We start from the raw sequence: 15,911 nt of genomic DNA, 5'->3' as shown, positions 1-15,911 counted from the left end.
ATTATTTACTGTCTGTGAGTTTTTGTCCCTTTTAAGTAATTGATTTGTTTTTAAATATCAAAGTTACTTAAAGGTGTGCTGACAGAAAAGGACTCTCTAACTTCTTTTAACTTCCGTTTCTACTCCCCAGAAGTGAGTTACTTCCCTTGAGTCTTTCTTTATTTTCTCTTCCTTTCCTCAAAGTAACAGGTCTCGTTTCCGGGCCTGTTCTAAGTAAAATAAAGCTTCTTAAAGTTCACTCCGTATCAAAGTTTTTCATTACAAAAGGTATTTAGTTTAACTCTTCCATTTTTATCATGAACTAGCAATCGGTGCCCGGCGTTGCCCAGGTGTTTTGAAGTGTATGCTGAGGAAAAAAAACGGTAAATTTTTTTAAACTTTGACCCCTATTATGACCTCTTAACATTTATTGTTTAGGGATCAAGTAAAGTCAATAAGTTAGATCCATGTCCAAGGAATCTATATATAAAATATCACGTGTTCAGACCTTAAATTGTAGGAGGAGTTTGGTAGAGTTCTCAAAGGTCTAATTGTTGAATATTGACCACTTAATCGCCAAATTTTTGTCGAAAACCTATCACATCGATTTTCCCAAATCTCAGTACCCTGTATATCAAATTTCGAATCTGTAGGCTTAAAATTGACAGTTTTAGCGCAGGAAAATGCACACAGACACACAGACACACAGAGATACTATCACTTATACATATATATAAACATAAACATCATATATATAAGGATAATAGTACGTCATATATTAAACAAAAGACCATTATTTACTGAAGTGTAAGGAAAACCCGGGGGAACTTTACCCAAAAATAAATCTATATTTTTTGTGTGTATTGATAGTCTGGTACTTATACAGTTTAGTGACGACATTAAAAAATGGAAATATTGAAAAAAAAATTTATTGTACGTAACTGTTATAGACTGAAGTTCTCCGAAAAAAAAATTTCACTTCATTTGATCAAGTAGTTTTTTTTTTACAGCGAAAAACAATGATTTGTCACGGCTACGTCAACGTGGCCATTTTGGAAATGTTATTGCAGGCCCAGGAGTTCCCCAAGGGCAGGTAACTGCCGTACATAGCAGAATACCTCCAGTTTAGGCCAATCTAGCCCTTCCCCCCCCCAGAATGAGATTTTTTTTTTTTTTTTTGCGAAGACAGATGCCATTTTTGGGGTGTTTTTTTTTTTCTAATTTGTAACAGACGTAAATAAACGAAGTTTCGAAGTTATCCATGCATGTCCAACTGAGCATGTTTCGAAAATAATCTCGTATAAAAATTCTTCAATTCTTTGCATTCTTCAATTTCTTTGCATATTCAATAGTATTCTTATTTATAAAAAAAAAAATACGCAAAAAAATTGCAGATTAAAAAAAAAAAAAAAAACGTAAAAAAATTTCAGATGTGTTGTGCGCATCTCAATATGGCGAGAAAAAAAAAGGCTAGATTGCGAAATTTGGGCTAAAATGGAGGTATTCTGCTAGGTACATTTCCAAAATGGCCACGTTGACGTCGTCGTGATAAATAATTGTTTTTCGCTGTAAGAATTTTTTTTCGGAGAACTTCAGTCTATAACAGTTACGGACAATAAAATTTTTTTTCAATATTTCCATTTTTTAATGTCGTCACTAAACTGTATAAGTATCGATAGTCTTATCAACACCCCTTTTTTCTATTTATTTATAAAGAAAATACAACTTTATACAAATTCCCTATTAGTTTTTTTTTCGGTTCTCTTATACGATGATCATCTTTATTTAACTATTACGTGTAATTATATTCATACAGATATTCTATATGATTTATATTTGCGTAATATTTGCGTAGAAATGAAGAAAATCAAATTTACTGTGTATTTATCGTGTTGCCATAACAACGTGACGTAGCCAAGGACGGTAGTGGACGTGAGTGTGTGTGCGTGTGTGCGCGTGTTTTCGTGCGGTAATGTTTGTAGTAGTAGTAGTACTAATAATCTCTCCAGCGTTTGCTTTCTTGTGTTAATGGCGGACGTTGAGTCAGAGGTTGGATTGTGATGTCTGTAACTTTCGTATTTTTCTAATTTGTAAATGGAAAGTTAGAAAAAAATTAAACCCTTCCAAGATGGACAATAAATAAGACCAAAATATTTTATGGTAAAGTTAAGAGCGTAAGATATATACTTTTTTAGGAGATGTGATTATTGGATTAACCAATCAGAAATCGTCTGTGGCACACACATCTCTGTTTTTATAGATATATAGATTATTAAAATATGTGTGTCGTATATGGGGGTTACTCTGCAAATGAATTACACCGCGGTGATCAGAAGGAACAAGATATAGAAATGAGTATTAAAATCTAGATTGGTAACACAATGTCTATTACAAGTATTGGTAGATGTCGTGTTTGGAATGCAATTGCCATTTTGTGACAATTTCAAGTTGGAGACGAAATGATAAATTATAAACATTGTTGTGTTTTCATTTTCAAGTACACTGACTAAGGAATATATCGGTAGAAATTTTAGACAAACGTCACTGATCGATAGAAGCTCGAGAAAAATATATTAAATGAAATGACAATTGCAGTAGACCTTTCGCAATGTGCTCCCCGAAATTTTGAGTTAGGGAGTTGTATTGTAACTATAATCCGCTTATGCTAAAAATGCAATCATCAGACGAATTCCTCATTTAACTAAAAAAAAAAAAAACGAGGGTTTTAAGAGCTACAAACATAGGAGTGGTACCATTAAAACACGCGATATGCTCCAGAAATATATTTTTAATATTGATACCCTATTCTTAATGTTATTTTTACAGTGATGGGTGGTGCCTTTTTGTACACCTCCTTACCGCACTTTGTAACTCACATCTTTGTTGCCACCTTAAAATCGACGAACTCATCCTTTAAATATATTATTAACTGCATCGGCTTCGTACACGTTCAGATACTGTCGGTGAATGTTGATCGGTTCAATTTCTTCTGCATGGAGAAATTAAAAATGCTTTTCTTCTTCTGACACGTCCATGACAGAGGTTACCTTCTTAGAATCTCACACTCTCAATATCCGGAACAGAGATGAGAATTATAAGTCATAAATATATAAGTTCAATCATTGTAATAATGCAATTTGCAATCCCCTCCGATCAATTCGGCATTAATTTTGGACCGTCCTTTATACATATATATATATATATATATATATATATATATATATATATATATATATATATATATATATATATATATATACTGCCGGCAAAAAGTCCGCACCTGTAATATTTTCAAGAACTGCAAATTTAAACTAAATTGAATGTAACTGTTTAAACAAACTATACCTCATTTGATTCGCCTTTTATTGCTCTATAATATTACATGTTCATATTTGACTTTTAATTGGAATATTCTAGTGTTCATATGAATTAAAAAATAACTTAAAATTGAGGAAGCAAAAAGTAAGTCCGCGGCAACAAATTCGCTTAAAACCAGCTCAAATTATCGACCCTAAATCAGTTTTAAATATCTACCAACACGCAACAAAGCATCTCTAATCGTAATTGTTGTTGTTCCATGTTATACAACGTAACATTTAGTCCATATGCCACGACTTTCTCTCAGTGATCGTCAGGAGCTCATTAATATCCATTTTTCTGGTTTTTCCAATCGGGAAATCGGCCGCAGACTGAAATGTGATGAGAAAACGGTACAAAAGACTCTGCAAAAGCACCTAAACACCAGCACCGTTTTTGATGCCCCTACATCTGGTCGTACTAGAGTTACGTCTAACAGGGAACACAATGCTATCAAGATCCGCAGCCTAAGAAACAGATTTGAAACGACTCCCCAAATCCAACAACCGTGCAATCTAGTTGAAAAGTGCTCTCTTTTTAATGTCAAGAACAGATTAGAGAAATTTAATTTACGAGGATATGTTGCAAGACGCAAGCTAATGGTTTCTGTAAAGAACAGACAGCACCGTCTGGACTTCGTCAGATGCAATGAAGATCATGACTATTCATATTGGTCAAAAGTGTTTTTAGCGACGAACACAAGTTCAATAGGCGATGCAGTGATGGAAGGCAGTACGTTCGTTGGGGGAAAGACGAAGACTTTAACCCTAGGTGCTCAGTTTCAACGGTGCAATGTGGTGGAGGTTCAGTTTCGGTGTGACGCAATATTAGTACCAATGGTCCAGGATCTATAGCTCGATTGCAAGGTCGAATTAATTCTACGAAGTACATTAATATGTTCACTGAGCATTTTCTACCCTACTTTCCTCGAAATTTGTATGATAATCCCATCTTCATGCAGAATAATGCCCTCATTCACACAGCTAGCAATGTCAAGAGGTTCCTGGAAGAGCATGATATTCCGTGTTTGGATTGGCCTGCACAATCTCCAGACCTCAATCCGTTCGAAAACATATGGCATTACATCAAGCAACAGCTACTCATTGAATAAATTTCAAATTTGGAAAAACTTTGGTAAAAATTAAGCAAAAGTGGGATGCTCGTTCCCCTGAGTGTTGCTATAGACTAATTCAAGAAATTCACAAAAGATTACAGGCTGTCAAATTGCAGAAGGGCTATACTACTGAATAGTAACTAGTTCATTGTCTTCATCGTGTTGCATGTATTACATTTAAATAACAATTTTCCATTGTGCAGACTTCCTTTTTGCGTACTCGATTTGAAGTTAATTTTTTAATTGATGTGAATACTAGAATATTTTAATATGAACAGGTAAATTATAGAAGAATATAAGGCCAATCAAGTGAGGTATACTTTGTTTAAACAGTTGCATTACATTTAGCTTAAATTTGCAGTTTTTAATTACTAGTGCGAACCTTATTATTGCCGTGTATATATATATATATATATGTATATGTTTACTTTCTAGAGTAAACAAACAAATCAAACAGGACCTAGAACTAAACCAGTGAGCAAATACTACCGAAGCAATCACCTGGTTTAAAAATATAGAAAACAAAGATAAATGTACGTTCATACAGTTCGACATCATAGATTTTTATCCCTCGATATCCGAAGAACCTTTTAACATTGCCCTAGAATTTGCCGAGGCATACACTGATATATCCTCAGAAGAAATCAACATCATTAAAAAATGTAGAAAATCAGTTCTAATAAATAACAATAACCAATGGATAAAAACTAAAATAAAAAATTCGTTCGATTTGGCGATGGGTGCCAGAGACTCTGCAGAGGCATCAGATCTTGTGGGATCATTCATTCTATATACCCTCACAAGCATATTCGATACTACGGATATTGGCCTATATAGAGATGACGGACTAGCTATAATAAAAAACTCCAACAAAGTCAAGGGAGAAAACTTTAAGAAAATCATACACACAGAAATGAAAAAAATAGGCCTAAAAGCGGACGTATCAGCTAACATAAAAATAACAAACTTCCTGGACGTCACGTTAAACTTAGATAAAAACACATATGAACCATACTTAAAAGATAACGCTATTCCAATTTACGTAAATCCTAAGTCCAACCACCCACCATCAATTATAAAGCACATTCCTAACTCGATCGTAAGTAGACTCAGTAATAACTCAAGTGATGAAAATGCATTTAACAGGTCAACCAATATCTACGAAACAGCCATAAGAAATAGTGGATACAAAAATATCGATATCAAATATAAGCAACAAAACACCAACAGCTATAATAAAATCAAAAATAGAAGAAAAAGAACTATAATTTAGGATACGGCCTCATACAATCAAATGTTAAAAACAAAACTTGGCAAGAAATTTCTAGATCTTATTGAAAAACACTTTCCCGCAACCAACCCCTTACACAAAATCTTCAATAAAAATACCTTGAAGTTATCTTACAGTTGTTGCGAAAAATTAGAGATGGTAATTAAAGCACATAATAACAAAATACTAAATGAAAACAATGTAAACAACAACAAAATAAACAATAAAAAGTAGACACCATGCCAGAAATAAACCACTAGCAGAAATAATAATAATAATAATAATAATAATAATAATAATAATAATAATAATAATAATGATAATAATGATAACAATAATAATAATAATAATAATAATAATAATAACAAACCAACCCCGGACAAGAACAACCATACCATAAATAAAAATACTAATAACGAACAAGATAAATGCAATTGTAGACACCGTACACTTTACCCAGTCTAACAAAAAGTGTAGTTTATCAAGCAACAATATTTGCGAAAGAAAACCCGAATAACAAGAAATATTACATAGGCATGACTTCCTAAGATTTCAAAACCCGATATCATGACCACAAAAGTACATTAAAAAATAAAAAAACACCGTATAAAACAACACTAGCGATTAAATACTGGGAACTCAAAGAAAGCGGACATTCGCCGGTAGTCGAATGGAAAATAATGAGACAAGCTACCACGTGCAGACATTTAGACGACCCATGTAAATTATGCCTCCATGAAAAATTTGCTATCCTGTACTTTAAAGAACCTCAAAATCTATTAAACTGTAGACGAGAAATAGCAAACAACTGTGTTCACAAAATAAAACTTACTCTAGGATAGCGATACAAAATAGCTTTAAAACTAACAATAACAATAGAAAACAAACAAATAAATAAATTAAATAAACATGAATATACATATACGATCACACATATATGTATATATATAAATATGTACATGTATGTGTGTACACATAGGTATATTTATATATATATAAAAAGGAAGGAAAAGATCTACCTTAATCCACTAACCTAGCTCTAAAACAGATCCTTAGTTCGATAAAATGCATGCCCATTGGCTGATAGGATGGGGCGCGGTGGATACTAGAAAGCTGATTGGCTAACTAGAAATCCTCAACATATATAAAAACAAGAAGCAACCACAAAATTCGCGCATAAGCCTGACGAATCCTATAGTGGATGAAACGCAGAATATTCAGTGTAGCTTAATCGCCATATATATTTTATAAATTATATATATATATATATGTATATATAGGAAACAATAAGAGTAGTGAATGAAGTCAAACACTATATAAATATATATAAATATAGAATGGTTTACTTATTTAATCACGGTATACAAACATTTAGTTGGGGGATAGAGAGGACCCCTTTATTTTTCTTTGTTTTCCTATAAAAGCTCTAATTGAATTTGTTGAGCTTTATGGTATTCCGATAATTCTTTTCTTATAGAATTGAATTTACTCTATTTTCCTTACTCTCATGGCTATATAGACTGCTGATCAAAAATTTAAGACGACTTAAAAATCTTCAAAAAACATTTTTTTAAGGATAGATTTTAAACTCTTCCGAATAAAGTTACTAATACTACAATCTAAAAGGTTATGAAAACAAAAATAGGTATATCCAAAATTTTATTAAAAAATTTACACTTTTATTAAATAAGGCTTTTTACACATGATCAAAATGATAATACCAGGGGTATAGATTGTTAGATTTATGGTTATTCTAATGTTCTAATTCAGTAAGAGATTAGCAATCACTGTGGTTAGGTGTTACCATGCTTAAAGCAAGAAAACTAACCGAAATTGAGCGCTCTCGAGTTTTAGGATTCCGAAAGCAAGATTAGGCACAGCGAGCGATAGCAGCTTACGTAAATCGCAGTAAAACTGTTATTTGCAACTTTCTAAAGACCATTGAGAATTATGGAACAGCAAAATCCTTTGGTAGGTTCCCCCTCTCCAAATGTTTTTTTCCTGCATTGAGTAACAGAATTAGACAGGTTATTAAGAATGGCAGAGGGCTTACTTCTAGTAAATGAAGGTGGTTACAGATACTGATTGCAGTCCAATAACCATCAGACGGCACTTACAACAAAAAAGCATGATAAATAAAAAGCGTAAACGAATTCCTCGATTGCTCCCACTTCACAAAGTGGACCGCTAAAGATTTGGTCGTGAATACCAAACCTGAGACGTTCACAAGTAGAAGAAAGTCCTGTTTTCTGATGAGAAAAATTCAATTTAGATGATACTGATGGCTTCCAGCGATATTGGCATAACAAAAACATGCCTCTTGAAATTTTTTCCACACGTCATAGTGGTGAAGCGTCCGTAATGGTATGGGGTGTCTTTTCCTTAAGGAATGCCGTAAAGAATTTTTGAAGTCATCAAAATTAGTGTAGGTAGAACTCATTATTAAGTTTGATTGTTGAATGTTTACATACACTTTTCATACACTTTTTGTACAAGTTAATAGAATTTTTGTCTCTGGTCTTATAGTTTTCATCATGTGTAAAAAGCCTGATTTAATTAAAATGTAAAATTTAAAAATAAATGTTTAGAATGTAGCTTTTTTGTTTCCATAATCTTTTAGATTGTAGTCTTGGTTACCTTAAGTCGGAAGCGTTTAAAATCTATCCTTAAGACAGTATTTTTAATAGATTTTAAGTGGTCTTAAATGTTTGATCAGCAGTATATATATATAGTAAATATATATATATATATATATATATATGAATATATATGTATATATGTGTATATATATGTATAATATAAATTAAAACCATAAGTTGAAATTTACAATCAAAGTTATTGCTCGACTAAATACTCCAAAAACAACATAACAAGTCCTTATTCTACGGAGGACAGAAAGAAATCAGCAAATTATATTTGCAGCAATGCTAGAATTTGCTGATTATGGCAATAAATTAAATCGCCGTTTATTATAGACATAAATTGAAAAGATGTACATGTCCTTTAAAAAAACGAGTGAAAAAATGTAGGAAATATAAAATAAAAACAAACCAGGAATAAACTTTCAGCTTGCATGAAGATTCTTTCCAAGGTAATCCGAAAAGCGAAAAGAACTCTTTAGAAACAATTAAATCCAAATTTAACTTCAGTTTAATATAATTAATCAGGTTGGAACATTTTCAACGCAGCTGAAGTTATGGGAATAGCTTTTGCGGATAGCGCAGCAGTCCAAAGATACTTTGATCCCCTATTCCTAATTAAGCCAATGTGGATTTTCTGTCCATCTTATTTCTCGAATCCACTCCCGAATAAGGACTTTGTAAATTGTCTTGTTTGGGATTCAGTCAAACAATAAATTTGATTAATTTCAACTTATAGTTGATATGTATATATATATATATATATATATATATATATATATATATATATATATATATATATATATATATATATTAAAGTAAAGGATGGCCACACTTTTTGAAGACAGTTTTTTAAAGTAAAATTTATTTTAAGTGTCGAATATAATGATAAAATCATTTTTGTTTATTGCTTTTTTTTTGTAAGTCCTATATTTCGCTAATACATAGCCTCATCAGGGTCGAAAGTCCGGTTCGTGAATTTTTTTTTCTTCATTTCGGTGTTATGTAGAAGATACGGGAATTTACGTGTTAGACCGGTGGTTTCAAGTGTGTAGTGCACCAGTTTCGAGCGGGATTTAAAGTAAAAGATGGTCACACATTTTGAAGACACTTTTTTAAAGTAAAATTTAATTTAGAATTTTTTTAAACTTTGAAATGTCAATTATAATGATAAAATCATTTTTGTTTATTGCTTTTTTTTTAAAGTGTGATCATCTTTTACTTTTTTTTGATAGGTAAGTACGAGGATCGAACCCGAACCCTTGAGTCAAAGATGTAAATTAAAGTGTGAAAAAAAGAACGTGCGACGTTAACCATTGCCCCACCGCGAGATGCTAACGAAAGCACGTTTGAATTTATTTAATTACTAGGATTTGGCAGGTGCCCGTTTTAATGAGTTAATGAGGTCAAGTTTGACTGCGGGATAGTATTTCATTTACTTCGGGAACGCTTCCCAAGATGTTATAGGAAAAAGACTAACCCACATGCGGCGAGCGACAAATGTTGAATATTTATCTTCCAAAAGTCGAGCAAATTAAATAGACAGGCGAGCTTCGTTGTTAACTCTGAGATATTGTTATGTAATTGATGGCTGGAACCATCATACATAACTAAAAAGAAAAAACTTCTTTAATAAAAGATTTAAAAGAGTGGGCATCGAATAATCGATTGTCCACCAGTTGAAAAGAGAAAGTGCTTACGTCATAAACAGAGAAATCGGACGACGATTTTTTTGTTTACAAAACAAAGAAACGTGACATTCCTCGTAAGCTCTGGAAGTACAGATATTGGCATGAGTGGTAAATTCACGTGTCGATCAGCTGAAGATAAATCGGATGATCATCTGAGGTCAGGAACCGGCAAAGAAATTGTCAAAACGTGACTAAAGAACGCATGTTCTATTATCGATCAGCTGATTGACAGATCGCGTGGATAGGAAAAAAACAAACCGACAAAAATGCCAATAAAAACGGTGAATCTAACGAGAAGAAGCAGAGAGCTAGCAGAGAGAGGAGAAACAAGGGACAGCACATGTTGCTGAAGACCGGATCGTTGAAACGTCATTTCCCTCCTCAGAACACTGTGAGAACACTGTTACCATCGCGGTGAACTTCAAAACCACCAAAAGAAAAAAAAAGACGAATTGTTTTAAATTGTAAATATATTGTAAAATATAATTTTATACAAAAACAAACGCAATTGTGACTTACGTCTTTTAATGCATATTTTTAAGTTACGGCTGATCGTTCTAAGTTGTCAACCGCTTTGTTTTCAGGTTCAACGTGTTATGACATTTTTGACAATTGACGAGAGGCAAGATAAGGAAAAAGTGCCAGTCTAAGGTGAGATAACTCACTAGTCTTAACTCGTTGTCATGACAACCGCTTAGTAAACAGGTGAACCCATGGACGATCGACGTAATTAAAACTGCAATGTACCACGGCCAGCGGGTCCTACGCACTACTACGATTCCCAACCTATGTGCCACACCACAATACAACAATATTACGATTTATATGTGATATAAAAAGTTTTTAAAAGTTGTTAGGCGACTGACCGCTTCTCTGAAAAACCCTTTTGTAGACATACAGAAAAAGCGAACACGCATACAAACATACATACATTTTCACTTTTATATTAATAGATTGAAGTATACCATTGCTTATATCAGGTAAATACTGTATTTTTTATTTCATTATATATATATGAATATATTTAAATATATTTTTATATATATTTATATATATATGTTTTATATATGTATTTATATATATTTATATATATATTTCTATATATTTCTATATATTTCTATATATATTTATACATATATATATATATATATTATATAAATATATATATGTATATATATATTTATATATATATATATATATTCATATATACATTTATATATATTTATATATGTGTGTGTGTTTTTGTGTGCATGCGTGTGTGAATTAAATAAAACAAATATTATTTGACGAGATAAGGAAATGAAAAATGAAAACATGCTAATCAACGTTACGTCTTCATTTCAAAACTCTCTCGGGATGATTAAATTGAAAAAAGAAAATACCAGTACAAGTATATTTTCTAACATTATACTGGTGTTTTACTTCTTCAATTTGATTATCCTGAGGAAGTTTTGAAATTAATTCGTAATGTTGATTGATGAACATATACCTTGGTTTGTTTCTTCTCTCATTTATATATATATATATATATATATATATGTATATGTATATGTATATGTATATATATATATATATACACAGAGAGAGAGAGAGAGAGAGAGAGAGAGAGAGAGAGAGATAGGTTTGATAGAAAAAGTTTAAATGAAGGAGAGAATGCAGAACTTTCACTTAACAATTATATAAATGAAGTAATTAATAAAAATCTGCACAAAACTTGCCAAATTTCATAATTAAGCGACCCAAAACAGAAGTTTTTATATCAGAAACTGAATCTAACCAATTACGCAGACTTTGGATCGAGCGTTCTTCTGCTTTGCCGACTTTTGCTAAACGCGCCCAGGAATGAAACATTCGTAATTAGATTCGTTTCTCCCGTGAGAAACTCAGATTGTCTACTATGACTTATTCATTATATATATATTTTTTTTATTAGAAACAAAAGAAATGTTTGGCAACGATACATTCGCTTGTCACACAGCTTTTTTATATATTTGATTAATTATTTCGAAAGGAAATGTATCTTCTTGTGGCGAGAGGCCACTGGAATATTCTAACCAGAAAATATATCGCTATGAGCAGTTCAAGATCACGGGAAGTCATATAAGTAGCTGATGTAATTTACGATATCGACATCACAGGGTTTAGGTGGAAACCTCCAATATTTTCCTAAATTCAATTTTCCTGTTTTTTTTTCTGTTCTATTTTTCTTTACCCTTTTTCCTCGTTTTTTTTTCTGTAATTTTTCTTGTAGCTTTCGGTTCTGTATTAGGAAAAAGGATCCCGGCGTTTTCAAGGACATAGGATAGTTAAACAAGCATGCGTATCATCTTACTTTCAAAATCACATTTTGGTTCTTTTCATTCGTGTGACCTTAACGCATATTTTTTCTCTCTTTCTCTCTCATATATATATATATATATACATATATATAACGTTGTGTGCAGTTTCAGTCGCAATAGACCAAGAAAAGGGAAATAACTTCAACTCGCGTGTTCTTTGTGACAACATGTATTTCCTTAATCTTACAGTCGTGACCTCACCCATATGATCTAGAATGTTCTCTCCGCTTCACGCGAGATCTCAAATGTTATTTATTCGTGCTCCACATCCCTGTCGTGATCATTTTTTCTCTTTATATAGTCTATTTTTCATACAGATACACACATCTATTCATTTTACGGTAACGCGAGCTATTCTCAAACACTCTGACATAATGGTTCCATAAAACATAAATAGAGATCGTACGAATTTTTTCCAAAGGGAAAGGGTTTCTTTTAATAAACATTTTATAAATAAAATTTGTATCCTCAATTTTTAAATCTAAAACCAGAAATGTGGCTCGTGTTTCTCTAGGTTTACAGTTTAATTCAAATTCTTTTGGATTTATAAGATTTTTTTTTCAAATATCTCGTTTTCATTCATGCATATACGGTCATCAATAAATCTCTAATAAATCTCCTACAGCTATAAAAATTATATGTTTTTGATATATCATTTTTATTTGTGATGACATATATATATATATATATATATATATATATATATATATATATATATCATCACAAATAAAATATATATATATATATATATATATATATATATATATATATATATAGAGAGAGAGAGAGAGAGAGAGAGAGAGAGAGAGAGAGAATAAAAAGGAACAAACCGTATTATGTATTATTTTCTCTATTTTGTCGGAACACTATTTCCATTATTTTCATCATATATATATATATATATATATATATATATATATATATATATATATATATATATATATATATATATATACACTTAAGTCTATGTAAATACAGATTTGCCCAAAATAATGCAAGTTTGGAGTAATATTTTGTTTTCATATATGAAAAAAAATTTACTTAATAAAATGACATATAATATTTTTAAAATACCTTTAGAAACACTAGTTTTGCTGGGTTTTTTAAAAATTTTTACACCAGAGAGCTTTAGATTTTGAAAAGTGTATATATTTACCTTTACCAACTTTCAAAAGCTAAATCTACAGTATTGTTTAATATATATATATATATTTATATATATATATATATACTAGAAATGGGTACCCAGTGTTGCCCGAGTGTTTGGAGGTGTATGCTGAGCCAGAAAAAAAGGTCATTTCTTTTTAAACTTTGACCTCTATTATGACCCCTTAATATTCATTGTTTTGAGCCCAAATCAAGTTATTAAGTTGGATTCATGTCCAAGGAACCTATATCTAAAATTTCAAGTGTTTACACCCAAAATTGTCGGAGGAGTTTGGTAGAGTTCTCAAAGATCAAATCGTGGAACTTTGACCCCTTAATCGCCAAATTTCTGGCCGAAAACCGATTACGTCGATTTTTTCAACTCTCAGTACCCTGTATATCAAATTTGGCGTCTTTAGACTTAAAATTGACAGAGTTATTGCGTATGGAAATGTACACAGACACACAGACACGTTCACTTATATATATATATATATATATATATATATATATATATATATATATATATATATATATATAGCAGGGTCATGCGGCGTTGACTGGAACCATATAAAACAATGAGAAAAATGAAGTTAGTTTTGAATATATCTGTTATTCTTATGATGGAGGAATTTTTGTTGTCTATGTACCACTTGCCATCATGAGCAAAAAAATATTTTAACTACCCTAGGACGGGTATCATGCGATATATATATGAAATAATTGTATATTCCCTAGGACAGGAAATTTACAGCCACGTATATGAAAAATTATTCCTTTTCTAGGGCAGGTAATGTACAACACATATTTAAAATAATTTGCATAATTTTCTGTTGTGCTAAATTTTCTGTATTGTTTGTTTTTACATCAGAATGCTATAGTGAAGAAGCACCTTATTTCTCATACAAACGTCATACTACTCAAGTATATTACGTGGTTTCCGGTTTTGATAACTTATGTATGCCACAGGTAAGATTTTTTTTTTGTTTTTCATATGAGTACTATACTGTACAAGTACATTCTTTCCTGGGTAAGATACTGTAAAACTACCTTTTTTTTCTAATTTAAAAATGAAAGGACTTGATAATCTTAAGTAATTTTCTGTTGTGTTAAATTTTCTGTGCATCTAGATTAAGAATTAGTTTGTTTTTCATCTGGAGTTATAGTGAAGTTGCACCTTATTTCTTATTAAAACGTCATACTACTCGAATATATAACGTAATTTTCGGTTTTAATAACTTTTATGTACTTCACAGGTAGGATTTCCTTTGTTTTTTAATGTGAGTAATATACTGCACAAGCACCTTATTTTTTGTACGCCAGGGGTGAGAATTGTTTTCATTTTCATCTATCACAGATGGTTACGTTTCCAACCTGCTTCCCTGACCAGCAAGAACAACACGCATCAATTTTAGATTTGTTTCTGACCACAGTTCCCGATGATTGTGTTACGAATGCCCACAGCATTGTTATACAGCCTAATATCGCGCAGAAATGTAGTGAAGAGAAACATCGGTGTTAAACAAAGCAGTAAAAAAACGCGCGTATGAACATGTATGTATAAAGACTTTTGTTCCTGAAAATGTAACATGCATACTTTAACTCATAATAATATTGTCTTACTTACTCCATCAAATAAACGGTTGACGTTTGCGGGAACCATACTCTCATTGTTATATCCAATGATTTCCAGGAGATTTTTAATCTGAAGAAAAAGAAAACACGTAAACATATATGAATCCTCCAAATGCAAGACTTTTCACAAGCTAAAATTCCAATTTAATCGATATTATTACATACTAGGTGGTATACGTCAATAGCGATTAAGTTCCCTATAGACTCCGAAACAACTCTAACACGTTTGTTCTTTGTGGCAACAAAATCTTTTTCCTCATTGTTACAGCCATGACGCTGTTCGTTTCTTAGAGTCTCATACGTATATATTATGAATTTTGATAAGGGTACATGTTACAATGATAATTATCTGCGAACAAAATTGTTTCCAAAGACAGGTGACGTAAATTTAAGGTATGGGGTTCAAACGCCCAAGACAAAATAGGAATCGAACGATAATAAATTACAAATAAGGTCACGTTTTTTTTTTCAAGCTAAAAAAACTACAAATTTCAGATAATTCTCTCCACCGGGAAGCAATACGAACGAGTCATGACTAATAATGTAGAATAATCTAAGTAAAATGTCACTACATTGTATTTCCGTCCGCGTCACTCATTTAGTCAAGTTGGAAAGTTTAAGTAAGTAGTAAATAACTAGCTACTCGACTCTCGCTCCTAAATCCATTCCTTCCAAATAAAGCCCCAACGAATACTCGACGAACAACAACCTCGCGAAGCATGTAAAAGACCACCGCATATA

At 31.8% G+C, this 15,911-nt stretch overlaps 1 protein-coding gene across 1 annotated transcript in view; it reads right to left on the bottom strand.

Annotated features, from left to right (window-relative positions):
* LOC145296663 (membrane metallo-endopeptidase-like 1) overlaps positions 1 to 15,911 on the bottom strand; it is a 336,498-nt gene that overhangs the window by 101,345 nt on the left and 219,242 nt on the right. The window contains exon 13 of the mRNA XM_080142602.1: positions 15,163 to 15,240. Within this exon, the coding sequence (XP_079998728.1) occupies positions 15,163 to 15,240 (78 nt within the window). The remainder of the gene's footprint in view (positions 1 to 15,162; positions 15,241 to 15,911) is intronic.

The sequence above is a fragment of the Euprymna scolopes genome, chromosome 17 (genome assembly GCF_053919585.1).
Source record: "Euprymna scolopes isolate OS-2025 chromosome 17, ASM5391958v1, whole genome shotgun sequence".
Taxonomy (NCBI): Eukaryota; Metazoa; Mollusca; class Cephalopoda; order Sepiida; family Sepiolidae; genus Euprymna; species Euprymna scolopes.
This window is presented reverse-complemented; position numbering and strand designations above follow the sequence as displayed.